The sequence below is a fragment of the Linepithema humile genome, chromosome 3 (genome assembly GCF_040581485.1).
Source record: "Linepithema humile isolate Giens D197 chromosome 3, Lhum_UNIL_v1.0, whole genome shotgun sequence".
Lineage (NCBI taxonomy): Eukaryota > Metazoa > Arthropoda > Insecta > Hymenoptera > Formicidae > Linepithema > Linepithema humile.
This window is the reverse complement of record NC_090130.1, coordinates 4,741,613-4,758,602: the sequence shown is the minus strand read 5'-3', so window position 1 is coordinate 4,758,602 and position 16,990 is coordinate 4,741,613. Positions and strand designations below refer to the sequence as shown.

The following is a 16,990-nucleotide window of genomic DNA, read 5'->3' as shown; positions in this document are numbered from 1 at the left end:
GATGAAATCTATGGGAGAATCATATTGACCTTTTTTAAAATGTTTCCACGATCAAGCAGCCAACTTTACAATAATATCGTAGAAATCTGAAATGTTTTAGCATCTCAGAAATAATCCAAGAAACGAATTATTGCAAAAATTTAAGCAATTTTAGAATAAAAACATATATATACCTAGTAATGATCATACGTCTGTTATGTTCTGTTACATTTTGGCGAGAAAATAATGCAGATGCGAAGACGATTTCGATTGACTTCGAGCGTAGAGACATTGCTGATATCGGATGACAATAATGACGATATGTATACGATACATAGCACGTTACAACAAACGTACGTCCGACACTGTACAAGAAATATTCGCGATCGCTTTGTATACGCAGAATTCGTTAGACTGTAATATTCGCGAGAACACGGAGCGATTTGAATGTTACTTTATCGTCTTCGCGGTGCGTTCCGAAAGTAACAGATTCAAGACCTATTATTAGTCTGTTCTTTATAACTGCGCGATGTTACACTTTCTGTACTTCAACAATAAAAAAAAATATATTCTATTGTCTTAAATTTATATTTTTATTATTTACTAAAACGTATATAAGAGCATTATGTAAATATAAAAAAGAGTTATCTATCCAATATAAATTGTGTTACAGAAAATATTCTATAGTACAAAAAATGTAATTGTCAAAGGTATAAAATAAGTAATCAGTCTTCTAGTCATGCTATCGCTTTGAAATGATAGGAATGCCCAACTAGTCGAGATAATTCTTCACATTTTGATTCTTACTTTGTTTCATTTTATTATAAAATTTATGTTTCCAATTTTAATATTTATTTTGTTCCTATTAATTTGTTCATATTTTGACACTTGGTTTGTCTCTATTAATGTTTAATAAACGTTAAAATCATATTCTATTCTAATTTTATGTTTTTTCCTTACATGAGTAGATCGCGAGGTCGCTCTATTAAAAAAAAGTAGCTTGCATATACAAAAAGATTGGGTAGCACTGATATATATATGTACAGAAAAAAATTACTTTTGCGATAAATTATGATAGTTTATTAATGTCCAATTTTATATAAATTACAAACGATAATTGATAACGAAAATGAATAAACGTGTAATCAATATGATATTAATAATATTAATAATTTATAAATATAAAAAGAATCACGTATTTTTGTCAGATATATTGTGGCAATTAACTTAATGATTGGATTTAGGAACAGGATGACTTGGAGTAAAAACTTCATAATCGACTACTGAAAAATGATAATCGCTCATGAGTAGTGTACTGGACGCGTGTTCTCCATCATAAGAATGTGGAAGATTAGTGTAACTATCCTTATTCACATTGCAGTTGTTCGATATAAGCAAATCAGCTCCGGCACCAAAAATCGGCCCTATGCTGCAAATATAGATTGTTTTAAATCAATTTAAAAATAAATAACATAGTATAGTGTGATAATTGTCTATAAAAATCATAATCCTTACTCTGGATGGGGACAGATTGCAAATGATTTCTTTATTATGTCGAACTTCGTCGGTGGTATGTCTTTAGTATTCGCTAACGTAAAAAGAAAACTCCTCTCTGAAGAAACGTATTGCACCTTGGAGTGTGTCTTACCCCATGAAACGTCGCTAAATCCTCCACATATTTCGCCACGCATTCCCTAAGGCAGAATATAGTATGTTATTTATAGCAGATACAAATCATTTGTAGAAATTGTATACTCACCATTAATATCACAAATGTTGGAGAAGCATTGTCACAATGCCGATGAAAAGATGCCGCTGAATAGCCATGAGAAGATGCTCTGAAAGCAATGAATTGTGAATAATAATTATGATTTTAAAATTTTGCGATAATGTATTTTAAACACCTAAATATATTTTTGTAAGCATCTGCATTTTCTCTATACTTTGTACAATAAAGTTATGTAATTAATATTTAAAATATCGTTTAACAATTTTGTAATTATGTACAGTGCTGAGAAGAAAGTTTATTTTACCAATTTGTTGAATACCCAAAAGAAAAAAATTAATTTATTTTGTGAAAGCTAATTTTATTATTTATCACATTCTTCGCTATGTGTTATCAGGAAACCTACCGATAAAGCAACCGCCAGCTTTGTTTGGGCACACCGTACCACTGATTCAAGATTCTTTGGAAACCAATTTTGTCCCTGGAGAGAATTTGCGAGCCCGGAAAGAACAGACACGAATTCACTCGTGGTTGCAGTCGTTTGTCAGAACAGATTTCTGAGTATTTGCTCGGTAAGGCCGCATATCTATACCTAAAGCAAAACGTCGAAATCGAAGGCGATACCACCAAACGGTGAATGCCGCCCCGTTAGATCATACCTTAGATATTTCGAGCCGCTCGATCGATCTGGAGTGAAAAATTCATACCTCTCCAATGACATCTCTATCGGCACTGCTCCTGTTGGCTCTACTTCCTCTGCAAATACCTGGCTATCAATAAGTAGCAGCCGCACATGATTTATCACACCAGACAAATGCTGACACACCCTCACACGCTCCTCCTCAGTCCAGTGCTGTGTAGGCTGCGTAACTCCTGCCTAGAAATCATATTTATAATTAAAAAACGCTCGCTTAACTCCTGATTGTAAATTTTAAAATAAAAGAAGTAAATATTCAAGGTTTCAGAATAAGAATTGAGTGCATTAGTAAAAACAAGAGTTTTGTGCCATTATCCCAGAATAAAGAATGTTTAGCATCTATTCAACGTATTTAAAATATTCAAGAAATGAAACAGTACTCCCAAAATAAGCAGATACCTGATACTTTGCCCAATTGAGGACAGCTCGCCATACATCCTCTTCTTCTAGATTAAGGTAGTCTGACGATATCAATTTTACCAAAGCATCCTTTGGCAAATTGCAAAATGCTGTTGTCTTTACTGTGTCCATAGCATTCTCACCAATAAAAGCAAAGCATTTCTCAATAAAAGATGAACAAGCAGCTTTTCCTCCTGGAATTAAAAAGAAATATTAATAAGAAAAACAATCAATAATAAAATTTTTATCTATAAAACAGTTTTCTTAAATATTGAAATTCTCTTTACTTAAAATACAGTACTATTTAAATAACTATCTGTTTTTAAAAAGCAAATATAAAAAAAATAAAAATTAAATTTTGGTTAATTTCAATGAAATATGTTTACATAAAAAACATACCTATGATAGAATAGGAACATTGAAGCAGATTTACTTTAGACCTTAAATAATTGTTGAAATAATTTTCAGAATTGTTTTGAATCTATGTGGTTCATAAATTATATTTATAACTAATTTAATACTAATTTAAAACACATATATGATATAACAAAAGATAAATAAATAAATAAGTTTTTCAGCTTTTCTAAAGTATATATATTTATTCCTTTTATCAAATCTATAATTAATGGATATTTTAATACCTTTTATTGAATATTACATACAAAATGATTTGACATTCTTTATATTTCTACAAAGTGTTCACAATGCATGTCATGTTTTAATGAATACTCATCATAAATTAAATTAGATATTGAATGAATGTTAATGCAAATCATTGAACAGTCTTTTTAACAGAATTTATGTTGCAAATCATATGTTACATTCATCCCATTGATGCACAACAGAAATGTTTTAAAAAACTAAAATTAGTACAAATTTCTATAAATATAGTCATCAATCACGCGATACATTTTTTTCACATTCAAAGAATTATCGATTTTTGCATTCAAGAAACTCCCTGAGTGTTTTTTTTTTTTCTGTATAGTCCACAAAACTTCGCCAGTCCATCAAAGCCGGCAGCCGCCAAAATTGGGCTGAATTGAGGTTATGTTATGTTCTTCTTAATTCGCCCCAGGATTGGTATTTTGAATCAGCGTGATATTGTCACCCTTTAGCATGATCCGTCCAAGTGGTTTTCTGTTCTTCGTTTTTTGATGGTACTCCTCGGCATCGTCCAGCACCAGATTCATATATTCATCGAAACCGACAATGTGGCCTTCGATCCGCAGGTTTACATTCTCGAACAGCCAGACTTGCACACGAGAGCGATTTTGTAAATAGCGAAATATAAGGTTGATGGGTTGAACCATCACCTTCTGAACTTTCTGTGGCCCTTTGTACGACATTTTCGTATCAGTATTCAAAAATTATACGAAGAACGAAGAATATTCCAAAACGTGCTCCGCAAGTGTAGGACGCTATCGAATCTGACGCAATTTGATGTTTTCAGCAGTAATGCCAACCTAATAGCACTGGTCTGCATTAATTATTTTTTTATCTTGTAGTAAAAAATATTCAATATAGAAAAATTTTGTACATTAAATAAATAAATTTATTATTTTTATCATTTTTAATATCTATTAAAACGTCTCCAATTTTTTTCTCTACACATTATTTAGTTACTGTCTTGAGTTAATTTTTTTTATCATCACGATGTTTCGGAAATTTGGATTGAACTGTTTCTTTGGTTCTGTTTCTTTGCAGTTGTTCTTCTTTTCTCCTCTTTTTTTTTTTTACCGATCATACATTTTTAGAAATACAATTGCGTGATCACAAATTATCAGATGCATATACACATATTTTGTTTGCAATAAATTGCACAATTTATATTGCTCGTTATTCGCTATTTTAATTACTTCTTATGTTTATTAAAATATTTCTAACTTTTCTTTTACGGAGTTCGTTGTTTCATTTTTATCAACTTTTCAAAGTTGGCAATACCGTTCTTTCATAAGTCTTGAATCAGTCACTTTCGGAACGCACCGTGACAACGCTAGAACTGAGAGAAGACTGAGAGTGGACATGCCCGCATTTCACGTGTTTCCGTGAGTTAGCGCCTCTATGTGCACAAAACGTGCACATTGAACTACGTAGCCAATGTCCACAAATCCCGTAGACAATGTCCACGATCTTTTGGGTCTCTTCCGTGCTACGTCCACGACTTTTTGGTTTCGATATGTGCTATATCTACAAAGTGTCGGTATGCATACTTGTAAAACATGATTATGTATATCAATCAGATTTGAAATATAAATACACACGTATTGTAAATACATGTATTGTAGCATTTACTTTTGCATTTACAGTTTATTTAGCAAAAGATCAGTTATTTTCAATAACCTGTAATTTGAAAATGTACATTTAAATTATTTTAATAAATTACTTCTATAATTTTGTGTGCGTGTGCGCGCGCGCGCGCGCGTGCATACAAGTGTGCTATTGTATATCAATTGAAACAAACCGTGTCATAAAACTTGAAACTATATTGGTCGCATCGAATATTTGTTTATTTTTTAAAATATGACTGCCTAAAAATTGCCCTTTTTAAAAATTGTGTATTTACCAATTCTTTATAAATCAGATATTGTCAAAAATTATTTTAAGAATATCTTATTTATAAAAGATTGGTAAATAAAAATATGCAACAAAAATGAATGAAATAATGAGACAACAAAGGACTTTTTGAAATTTTTTAATTTGGAAATATATAATTTACAGTTCAATATAACAAAATCGTAAAAAAAATTTGAAACATTGTGGTTTATAATTACAGAAAAACAGGTCATAACAATTCTTTACACGTTTTCACGTCACAAAATTATTCGCTCACGTTACCGACGAACCGACTAAAACAAATGCAGTCTACAAACTTCGATGGGTATTTGTTTCTGATTGTTGCTTAAGATAGTCAGTATAACGTAGAAAAGCATTCAGTAAGCATCGATTTCCATTTATAACTTCTCTATACTGACTATCTTAAGCAACAATCAGAAACAAATACCCATCGAAGTTTGTAGACTGCATTTGTTTTAGTCGGTTTGTCGGTAACGTGAGCGAATAATTTTGTGACGTGAAAACGTGTAAAGAATTGTTATGACCTGTTTTTCTGTAATTATAAACCAGAATGTTTCAAATTTTTTTTACGATTCTGTTATATTGAACTGTAAATTATATATTTCCAAATTAAAAAATTTCAAAAAGTCCTTTGTTGTCTCATTATTTCATTCATTTTTGTTGCATATTTTTATTTACCAATCTTTTATAAATAAGATATTCTTAAAATAATTTTTGACAATATCTGATTTATAAAGGATTGGTAAATACACAATTTTTAAAAAGGGCAATTTTTAGGCAGTCATATTTTAAAAAATAAACAAATATTCGATGCGACCAATATAGTTTCAAGTTTTATGACACGGTTTGTTTCAATTGATATACAATAGCACACTTGTATGCACGCGCGCGCGCGCACGCACACGCACACAAAATTATAGAAGTAATTTATTAAAATAATTTAAATGTACATTTTCAAATTACAGGTTATTGAAAATAACTGATCTTTTGCTAAATAAACTGTAAATGCAAAAGTAAATGTGTGCTACAATACATGTATTTACAATACGTGTGTATTTATATTTTAAATCTGATTGATATTCATAATCATGTTTTACAAGTATGCATTACCGACACTTTGTAGATATAGCACATATCGAAACCAAAAAGTCGTGAACGTAGCACGGAAGAGACCCAAAAGATCGTGGACATTGCCTACGGGATTCGTGGACATTGGCTACGTAGTTCAATGTGCACGTTTTGTGCACATAGAGGCGCTAACTCACGGAACACGTAAAATGCGGGCATATCCACTCTCAGTCTTCTCTCTGGTTAGAGTCACATTCAAATCGCTCCGTGTTTCTCGCGAATATTACTGTCTAACGAATTCTGGGTATACAAAGCGATCACGAATGTTTCTCGTACAGAGTCGGACGTACGTATGTAACGTGCTATATATCATATACGTATCGTCATTATTGTCATCGATATCAGCAATGTCTCTACGCTCGAAGTCAATCGAAATCGTCTTCGCATCTGCATTATTTTCTCGCCAAAATGTAACAGAACATAACAGACGTATGATCGTTACTAGGTGTATATATATATATATGTTTTTATTTTAAAATTGCTTAAATTTTTGCAATAATTCGTTTTTTGGATCATTTCTGAGATGCTAAAACATTTCAGATTTCTACGATATTACTGTAAAGTTGGCTGCTTTAATCGTGGAAACATTTTAAAAAAGGTCAATATGATTCTCCCATAGATTTCATCGCAGTCAGTTTCGGAACGCACCACGGATCAGTCGTATTCAGATCGCTCCGTATTTCCCACGATTATTATGGTTTAAAAGAATCTCGACCATAAACAATTACCAGGTATGTCTTTTGTACAATGTCGAACATTTGTTATAACATGCTATATATCATGATTACTGTAATTATTATCTGTACTAAATTTATATTTTGTATTTTGTGTATCTAGAAAGAATGGGCGCGAATTGTGTATCGAAACATCCGTAACGTGCTGCCGTGCTCCCAAAAACGTAACAACAGTGAAATGTACGATTGATAAAAAAGGATTCTTCGTTTATTACCGTAAGTAAAATAGTATTATATATTTTTGTAATTATGATAACTGATCGATAACCGACTGTTGCGTATTACCCGTTGTATCAAATATCAACAGTCTAACTGATGTGTATGCGCTATTTGATGATCGACCGCCATATTAGTTTTTATTATGCCGTAACGACTTAGAATCTCAAGCGCGAATACTCTGCCTATTAATTACATATTTTAGCCGTTAACAGTCCATAACAAGTGCGAATTTTTGTCGGGAGTGCGATTAAAGTGACGGGCGATTATCGAAACATATGACTGTTAACGCAGGCGTTTGTATTTCATCGATCGTGGTTAGTATCATATTGGCATAACCTCTGGCGAACAAACAACTCCAAAACTATCATTGCACCGATGCAAGATATATTTATATTATTCGATATTGCTGCTTCGGTTATACCAACATTTCAAAAAATGCAATATTACTCTTTCGTAGATTTCATTGTAGTTATTTTCAGAACGCGCCGCGAATCAGTAGTATTATCCAAAAAAATCCTGAGCGTGAACAATTATCGCGTATGTTTTTTGTTCAATGTTTTTCGTAACGTGTTATATATTCTATACAATTGCTATAACATTATTATGATTAGGATCGGCGATGTGTATGTACGGGATCGATCAAAAGCAACTTCGTATGTTTCAGTAAATAAAATATTAATAATATTGGCAGATTGACCGCGTAAACTTGATCAAATTTACTGTCAGTCTGCTAACATTGCTAACATTTGATTTGTCTGGATATAATATTTCATGGTTATTATAATTAATTTAATGTTTATGTTTTTGTTAAATTTATTTCATATTTTGTGTATTTATATAGGAAGAAATATGCATACGGAAGATGAATACGCATCATGTATTTTTGAGGTTATCTTTGCTTCCGTGTGTACTAAAACGTGGCAATAGTGAAACATGCAGTTGCTAAAGGAGCATCAGCATCATTGGTTTGTTACCGTAAGTAAACAGATTATATATTTTCTATATACATTGTGATACGTATTTGGGCAATCAAAAACTTTTAAATTGTTTAACTTGCGATATGGAAATTATTTTATTATGTGCAATGTATAAATTGCAAGAAACTGGCAATATAGAACTTTAAATGTAATAAATACCTGGAACTCGTTCCTGAGCTTCCAAAGCGGCGCTTAAGAGTGCACACGCATTTGCGGGACTTAAAGTGGAAGACACGTGGTCCTCGCAACTTCTCCAAAGTTCCTCGATTCCAAGTTCTTGCGCTAATCCTAACATTTCGAAAATTCCGCTATCTTGTAATATTATCTGCAATCACAAAAATTAAAAAAATCTATAATTATTTATTTTAATTACGCGCAAGATAATTGATTTAAAATTTTATATGTATGCAGTGTTTCATCATTTAATATACACAAATTTAAAAATATAAATATTTTACACTATTGCATGATAATTAAAATGTAATATTGATTTTTGATGAATATTGGTTTTGAAAAAGATAAAGTTTTATCATAAATAATTGTTACTTGAAATCTATAAAAATATTACTTTCAAAATTATATTATTTTTTTTACATAAATATAAGAATGTGCAATAATATTACAAAATGTTTTGATTAATGAATAACAATTCTATAAAAAACATTTTTGATTAATCAATGAATATCTTAAAAATGCAATATTCTTTTAAATATTCCATGAAATCTTTTTATAAATAAAGCAAATACATTTTAACTTATAATTACAATTATATTATATATTTAAAATAATATATTTATTTTATATATGAATTTTATATCAATTTTTGCTATTCACAAATGATTTTTTAGTCAAAGAAACGAAGTTAGAAACATTGCATTAAAGAGAACGTCGAGTAATGTCACAAAATAACATGTTTAATTTTGTTGATCGTATGTAGAAAAAAGTGTAAAATTTTATACAATTGGTACTCACCATGCCGGTGTAAATATAGCGAATAAATTGACGAAATGTTTCCGGATGTGCGTGCGGCATTCGCACCGGCGTCGGATTAGTGGGTGTGCCGATTCTTTTGGCAGCCGTGAAATTCTTGCATCTGTGAAACGATTTTTTAAAACAAATAGATCTATAGCCCCATATCGCATTAAGTTTCGTGCAATCCATAATTTTAACGCGCTTCCTCAAAATAAACAAACATTTCTCCGCTATCGCCCTGTATACTATTCTCTGTAGTGTAGTGTTTCTCGTGACGGAAGAACTTAATTAACTTTCTAGCAAAGTTGCAGAGATATACGAAACAGTTGCGGTTGCAGAAATGCCTCTTTAGAAATTATTAACAACTCTTTTAGAAGTACTGTCATGCCGTGCTTCCTTTCGCGTTACGAGAATGCAGAAATGTAGGGAAAATTCTCTGCTGTATGACTCATTAATTGCTAATTTACATTCTTTTAATCATACGAAATATGCCATCGGAGTAATGAGCGCGAAATTATACGCGTGTAATAAACCAACAATAAACAGTATATCGTGCTCACTTTGATAGAATGCTATCAAAATTTGACAATTTATTTTAGGAACGTGAGATCATTTACTTTGCATTCTTTTATTTTAATCGATTAATATATTTACATAATATAATTATTAATAAAACTTTGGACTTGTGTAAAAGCTATATTTATTATTATTTAAAATCAAAATAGTTTTTATCTAAATATGAATAATACGTACATCGTGCTGACAAATATCAAGTTTTTATTTTATTATCACTTTCGAGTGTGCGCGCAGTAAATTCAATTTTAAATATTGACATTAACTTTGTATAAAATTCCGGCACAATGCAAAGCGAAACGTTTTACATATTTCATTATGCTACAGCAAAAAGCATAATGTCGCATAGAATAAGCCAAATGGGAACTGATGTATAATTAAATGGGAAATCGAATAAACGTTGTGTCTAAAAAAATACAGTTCGACATCTTAATGGTATACTATTGACTCCCGCGATATATTGAATCGAAATTGAATTTACGACATGAAGTGTTTTCCAACAATGAGATAAAACGAAAGAAGCGAAACTACAAGGACCGATCGACAGACAGAGTGTAAATTGATTCGTTTTTCAATCGACTCAGACAGGCTTTGTTTTTATTCTGCGTAGTCTTAGCAACGTTAATTAGTTTTGCCAGACAGCTCTCCAGGAAGAAAAAGAAACTCGTAATAATTCGTACTTTCAATTACGACAGTCAGAAGTTAAATCTGTTAATGTAGCCCTTGTATTTTTCTCGTCTGTTATCCTATGCGAGTAAACATCGCCACAAACATCTTTACTAAAGAGATTTAATACATAATGATTTCCTTTTTCACAATGTGTAACCCACAATCATGTTTGATAGTTAGAGAGAGGTTAGAAAAGAGGTTAAGACATCAGAATTGTGCAAAGTGCCGTGTGATCGTAAAGTACATCGGCGTTTTTCGTGAAATCAAAAAAATTGTGTCAAAAGGTATGCAGGCGGAGCAGCCTTTGAAGTTTTAAGTTGTGAACTGACGTTAGAGAAACACGCAAAATATACGAAGCACCTAGGTCGCGCGAGGAAGTCGGAGGTAGAAAAGTACAACCAGGCGCGACTTCGGTCTCACGTTAAGCGTTTTTGACACGGCAAAATTTTCCAACTCTCGACGCGAAACTCGAGAGCATTGGCGATGCGTACAAAATCAGGGAAGGGTCAAACGATATTTATGTTTGAATAAACTCGTATTTCACAAACTGTTGTTTTATCAGGAAATATTATGTGTCAAGATTATCTGTGCCGGCGAAAAATTGTTTTGCTACTTTGCACATGAATTATCAATCACTAATTTTCACAATTGACTCGTATAAATGGATTATAAATTTTTGTAATATATGTGTTTTCATACACTACACAAGGGATGCATTGCGTAAAACGATATTTATCGTTTCGCGTAGGCAATCGCAATCAAAATTACTATAATTATCACAAGATTATTTTTACAAACTCCTCGCTCAAATAAACACATATAATCTCTTTGACAATCATAACGTATTGCAGCTTTTTGTATGAAATCTTGTTTAATTATTGGAATAATATTTCAATCATTCTGTTTTTTGACCGTATCTGCGACTGTCATCCGATTTTTCAGCCCCATTTACATTCGTGCTTTATCCTTCCTCGCCGGAGCTGAATTGAAATAGAGATTACGCGAGATTTACTGGAAAGGGGATCGTTAATACGCATGCTTTTAGAAAATTTTATTTCCGCCTTTTCAACCGGCACTCGTCGCGAACGGGCGAATTCTCGAGTATGCATCTCTTTATCACGATTTTCATGCGAGAGAGTGTCGTAAAGAGTTCGAGCGCGCGCAGCACGCATTGTCCATTCGTTTCGACCGCGGACATCTGTCACGAACACGCGTAACTTAATTTTCCGAGGTTCGCGTTGGCGGGTGCACGAACCGAGAGAGACAGAGATGGAGAGGAAGAGAGTAGTCGCAGAGGGTGGAGATGACGGCGCGATGACAAAGGTCTCGCCGTTACTTTCTGCACCCGATATTAAAGAGATTCGAGAAATATCATAATTGACTTTACAATTAGCGCCGTCTTGTCTCATGATGTGCCAACCCTTCAAACTCGCTCTTCTCCTAAATATCAACTGAGGACTTCCTTATGAATCCGGGTGAAAGAAAAAAAATGAAAGAGTTGAAGAATAAAAGCGATTCAAGAAAGAGTACTCTCGTTGTCTAACTAATTAGAACAACCGATCGATTCGTTCCGCCGTAACCATCTTCATAAGCCGTAACAGGCCTTTAATTAAAATTCATCGCTTGGCCCCGCGCCGTTCGCGGAAGCACAATAAGTCGCTGCTTCTTTCGATAGTCGCGTCTTTCCGTTTTTCCATTAATATTCCCTACGCGTTGCGAACGATAGATTTTATTCGTTTTATTTGCAGTTTTTTTTTCTTTTTTTTTTTTTGCATGAAAGAGAAACATTTGCCGTATTTTTCGAAGGAAGCAAAGTAGCTCTCCAGCTTATATTAATATTCTTAATTAGTGGTTGCTAATGATTCTTACAGGTTTTACAAGATCTGTTGGAAAAAATTTCCCTGTACACAATAATTTTAATTTCTTATGCGATAATAAATTATTTCAAACTCTGCAGCTGACATTTACAGTAGAAATAATTTCTTCGTGCTAAGAGGCTCATGCGCTTTAAAATTGTGATATTGATCGCGATATTCTCCCATGACGATTAATTTACGGCGTTTAAGCTCTCCGAGGAAATCTTGCTTGTAGCACTTTAATCAATATAATAGCGATGGATGTCGTAATAAAAATTAGTATTGGCAATTAATCTTGTATGTACCCGGAGGGTATCACATTTATTCATTTAGCGAAGAAAATTTTTGACGGTATTAGAAAATATCAGAAGTGACTGTGCTCGATAGAAATTATCTCATTTCTCGGAAAAATTGACAAATAAATTATCGGAAATTTATTTTCCAACCTTGTAATTATCGTAATTACGTTGTTATATTTTTTAAAACACTATTTAAAATTTTTTAAATAAATATTATCGCGACACATTAGCAAATCTATATTATAGAATATTACTTTTGCCATGTAATCTCCTATCGTGAGATATTTTTCTGTTTTCTTCTCGGTCTAACAAGTAGAATTAATGTTTTTGGTAAATAATGGCTCGTTAAGACAGACCTTGCTTGAAGTATTATTCTGTGGGCATAAACCGGGGTCTCGTCCCTCCCCAAGAGAAACACGATATCAGCTGAGTCCTTATCCTCGGAGAGTCGCGCCAGATCTTCTAGTAGTCTTGGTACACCAGCCAATCCAGCCTCACCAGACATCCCGGCAGCACCTGCCGCCGCCGCAACGGCAACAGCTCTAGTTCCCATCGTTCCCCTATCTGCACAGACCATCGTTAATCAAAAGTGAATTTAGTAATATCGACTTGAGTAATTAACAAAACAAATTTCTGAGAGGGCAAACTTGTCGCGCCATAAATATCGGCATTATGCGTATTCGCAGATTCTATTTTAGATTATAATCGTAGATTATAGAGCTTAATAAAAATTTAATTATATTTGTTTTCTTGAAAAATATGTTAATTTTCTATAAAAATATGATAGAAGACTAACTATATTTATAATTAATCCGCATCTTAAATCGATCCCGTTGTTAAAAAGGTAATTGAATCACGTAATTGAAGGAGGTATTTGCTCTAAAGGGAGCATTCATTTATCATTTATTTCTTATCGCGGCCTCGTCGTCGGGAAAATTTCGTAACGGAGAACAACGCCAGCAATTTACGATAATCCGAAATTAATAGGACTGCGCGAGCGGTAAAAAGATGACAGCGCCCGGATAGCGCGTCCGGTCGAGGTTTTTGTGAATCGGTCGCGTCGCGTCACGTCACGGCGCGGAAATTCGTGGGCGTTGGGAAAAAGCGACAAAACCGATTAAGGTACAATCGGCGCTAATTGCGCTATTAATATTTGATTTGCACGCGCGCGCGCACGTGCATTCGTTGGTTTGTTCGGTCGTTTGCTGCGCGCGGCCAAGAGGGATTTTGTGTTACCGCGGATGCGGCGACGCCAATGGCGACCGGGCCTTCTGATTCCCTTTTAATTAGTTCGGGTTTTGTAGTTTTCGAACGCATCGGTCGCCGATTGTACTGCGACACGAGAGCTCGCAATCAGCAGCAGTCATTTACCCTCCTGGCAAACCTTCCCGCCTTCCCTCGTTCACGCCGTGTCGTATTCGTATTCCGAGTAATGTGATTCAAAATGTCATTGTCAGGGATGCTCTGACATGATGCTCTCTAATGATTCCATAAAGAATTAATTAGCGTTTAGATCGCCTTCGTATAGATGAGGAGTTCGTGGCAAATATAGGTGTGACATTAATTATTATCATAGTTTGTTGTGGACACTCTTATGTTGAATGATTATGCGTTTCTTGTCGGTATTTCTTGATTCGCTGATAAATTTCAATTGTAAAAATATGTCAAACATCGTAGTGAGCTTATTTGAGATTATGTTATTATATTTACATTCGTACGATAATAAAGTAAATTTGGAAACGTAGTAATGCTCGAGTATTTTCTTTTATTTGTACTTATAAATTATTACTAATTGGTACAATTTATTGTTTATTACAATCATATATTTATTGTGTTATCAAACATATTACATATCAAATAATTCTGAAATAAAATGCATACGCAATTTTTTTTACATTTGATAAATTTTATAACAAGTTGATATTGGTGTCTATTATATTATTATAAACTATGCCACATTGAGCATTACTTGTATTGATTAAATCAGATTTTAAAATAATTTATGTTTAATCAATTAATTTGAAAAAGTCTACGATAATAGTAATTTGCCTTCTTTCTCAAGTTAATTTTTTTCTATCTTGTTTTCGTCAGGTTTATTTCTTTCTATCTTGTTTTCATCAGATTGATTTTTTCTTCTTTGCTTGCATTAGATTGATTGTCGTGGCTAGAAACTTTAATCGGTGAAGCAGATATTCTATATATTCTATATATTTCAACAAATACGAGTATATAAAAAAATACACTTGATAATAATATGTCAATAACAGATAATATTAAAATAACGGATTTTCAAAACTTTATCATAAAACATCACGTATCAATATTGATCTCAACATATCAGTTTTACGAATCAAAAAAATTGTGTAAAATTATTTATGTTTAATATTATATATATTAGATATTATTTTATAAAAATTCAATAACCGTAACAACTGTCACAACCACTGAACTCGCGACTGTGTGTTCTATATAGATATTATTGGTACTAAAAACGTTTAAAAATATTTCTATTATTTATTTTAAATTTGCATGTTCAGAATATGTTATATATCTGACAAGTGTCTTTTGTTGACGCGCAGATAAATATAAATAAATCTCGAGTTGACAATTATATCTGTCATATTATGATTGTATTATGTTATGACATGTGATTGCCAGCAAATGTTATTAATAGAAACATGATTTTGTTTTCTTTTTATATTAGTCACTTGACGCTGTGAGCAAACGATTAGTAGATCGATCAGACGATGCTTACCTTAGCGCTCAACCAAATCAGACGCTCGTTAAAAGCAGATCACATAGACGGAAATAATAATCGCATATAAACTTTGCATCATCTCTTCTCTTGACCGCTACAACACATAGTTTTGAGGCATTTTCAACTTCCGACTGCCTGTAGAAAATGTTTCGTGCGTTAATACGGAGAAAAACGTGACGAGAAAGAAAATCTTTGAAAAATTATGCACTTCTTGAACACAAAACTTGTTTCATCAGCGCTGGACCAGGCCCTCGCGCTCGACTATGCCGCTTCTCGGCGCTCTCAGGAGTCCCTCTGTTGCCCTTCCTTTCTCTCTTCTCCCGCCTTCCATCTTCGTTTACTCAGTCGCACCGCAGTTGATACCTATGCGGCTCCTTTTTCCGCTCGTGTTGATCGTACCTCCGTCTCACCGGCTCCCGCAAGATTGCTGTTCCTTGGGCCCCGTTGTTGCCAGATCGTTCGCGGATCACACGGTCGAAAAGCGATGCCACATTCCGTCTCTTCGTGCTTCACTTTTCGCGCTCTTAAATTTAATAGCTCTAATTTATTTAATAGATTGATTAGAAGTTGGATTTTTTTATGTCAAGAGTAGAAATAATAATAGTTTGCTGTACGTTTAATTTGATTTTAACAAGATCTTATCAACAATCGATTTGCAACCACATTTTGTATCTTTTTGAGAGAAATTTTGCATTTCTTCAAGTTTAAAGATGCGCGATAAATAATACAGTTATTCCGAGCTAACGAAAATTCGGAATCTAGTTTGCATATTTTGTGGTTTTGCGGTGAAATAACAAATTCTGCACAATGTGGTTTCTTCTCGGTTTATTCCTTGAACGAGAAAAATTCTCTTGACTTACTTTTAGCACCGCGGGCGTTCAACCTTTAACTGATTGAGAACCAATTGGTAGAAACTGTAAAAACGAGTATTGTTACGTCGATGTTACATCATCGTATTCTCGGGATTTTTACTCGTTCAACAACGAGTTAATAATTGAGTTTTTCTCTTTAATTATTTAAAGCAAATAACTATCTAAATTTCATGTATTCTCTTTCTTTTATTTATTTTTTTTATTTTAGTATTATTTTAAAAATATGTTATAAATAATTAACTTTACTTGCATTATATTGTTTGCTGTTTATAAAAGTGTACGAAAATAATTATTAAAAGTGTATTTTTAATTGCACGAAAAGAAATGTTAAAAAAATATATATACATACTTTTTTAAAATATTATAACACATTTACATATTAGAGTATCATATTTTACAAGTATGAAGCACCTGTGCGACACATGATAGTGTATCCTTTTTATTCAACATGATTGAAAGATAATTAGCTTGGAATCTGGTTTTACCAGGTTTTCGAAACACGTCAGTTACTTATTTAGTTTTTTCCTGGTTTTTTCACGTATTGAGTTGCTGCCTTCT

At 33.0% G+C, this 16,990-nt stretch overlaps 3 protein-coding genes across 6 annotated transcripts in view; 1 reads left to right on the top strand and 2 right to left on the bottom strand.

Annotated features, from left to right (window-relative positions):
- Nucleotides 1-183: 183 nt before the first annotated feature.
- On the bottom strand, nucleotides 184-15,889 carry LOC105676479 (BTB/POZ domain-containing protein 9). 3 transcript variants are annotated; one of them, XM_012374411.2, is made up of 11 exons: nucleotides 15,769-15,889; nucleotides 15,558-15,695; nucleotides 13,159-13,366; nucleotides 9,406-9,526; nucleotides 8,593-8,758; nucleotides 2,802-2,995; nucleotides 2,365-2,582; nucleotides 2,112-2,297; nucleotides 1,739-1,817; nucleotides 1,495-1,673; nucleotides 184-1,408 (listed from the first exon to the last, which is right to left on the bottom strand). In XM_012374411.2, the coding sequence occupies exons 3-11, from the start codon at nucleotides 13,353-13,355 to the stop codon at nucleotides 1,207-1,209; spliced, it is 1,542 nt and encodes a 513-aa protein (XP_012229834.1). In that variant the 5' UTR covers nucleotides 13,356-13,366; nucleotides 15,558-15,695; nucleotides 15,769-15,889; the 3' UTR covers nucleotides 184-1,206. The 3 variants fall into 3 exon arrangements, with proteins under 3 accessions (XP_012229834.1, XP_067207429.1, XP_012229835.2); XM_067351328.1 differs by lacking the exons at nucleotides 15,558-15,695; nucleotides 15,769-15,889 and having other exon boundaries at nucleotides 13,159-14,580; XM_012374412.2 differs by lacking the exons at nucleotides 15,558-15,695; nucleotides 15,769-15,889 and having other exon boundaries at nucleotides 186-1,408; nucleotides 2,413-2,582; nucleotides 13,159-14,570.
- Nucleotides 3,732-4,268, bottom strand: SmE (Small ribonucleoprotein particle protein SmE). Its single transcript, XM_012374414.2, has one exon. The coding sequence runs from the start codon at nucleotides 4,145-4,147 to the stop codon at nucleotides 3,863-3,865; it is 285 nt and encodes a 94-aa protein (XP_012229837.1). The 5' UTR covers nucleotides 4,148-4,268; the 3' UTR covers nucleotides 3,732-3,862.
- fz2 (frizzled 2) overlaps nucleotides 7,125-16,990 on the top strand; it is a 92,096-nt gene continuing 82,230 nt past the window's right edge. The window contains exons 1-3 of one of the 2 annotated variants that reach the window (XM_012374410.2): nucleotides 7,125-7,234; nucleotides 7,341-7,453; nucleotides 8,298-8,431. The gene's annotated coding sequence lies outside the window, so the exon portion shown is untranslated. Of the gene's footprint in view, nucleotides 7,235-7,340; nucleotides 7,454-7,602; nucleotides 7,771-8,297; nucleotides 8,432-16,990 lie in introns of those variants that run through there. The other variant, XM_012374408.2, reaches the window with a different exon arrangement.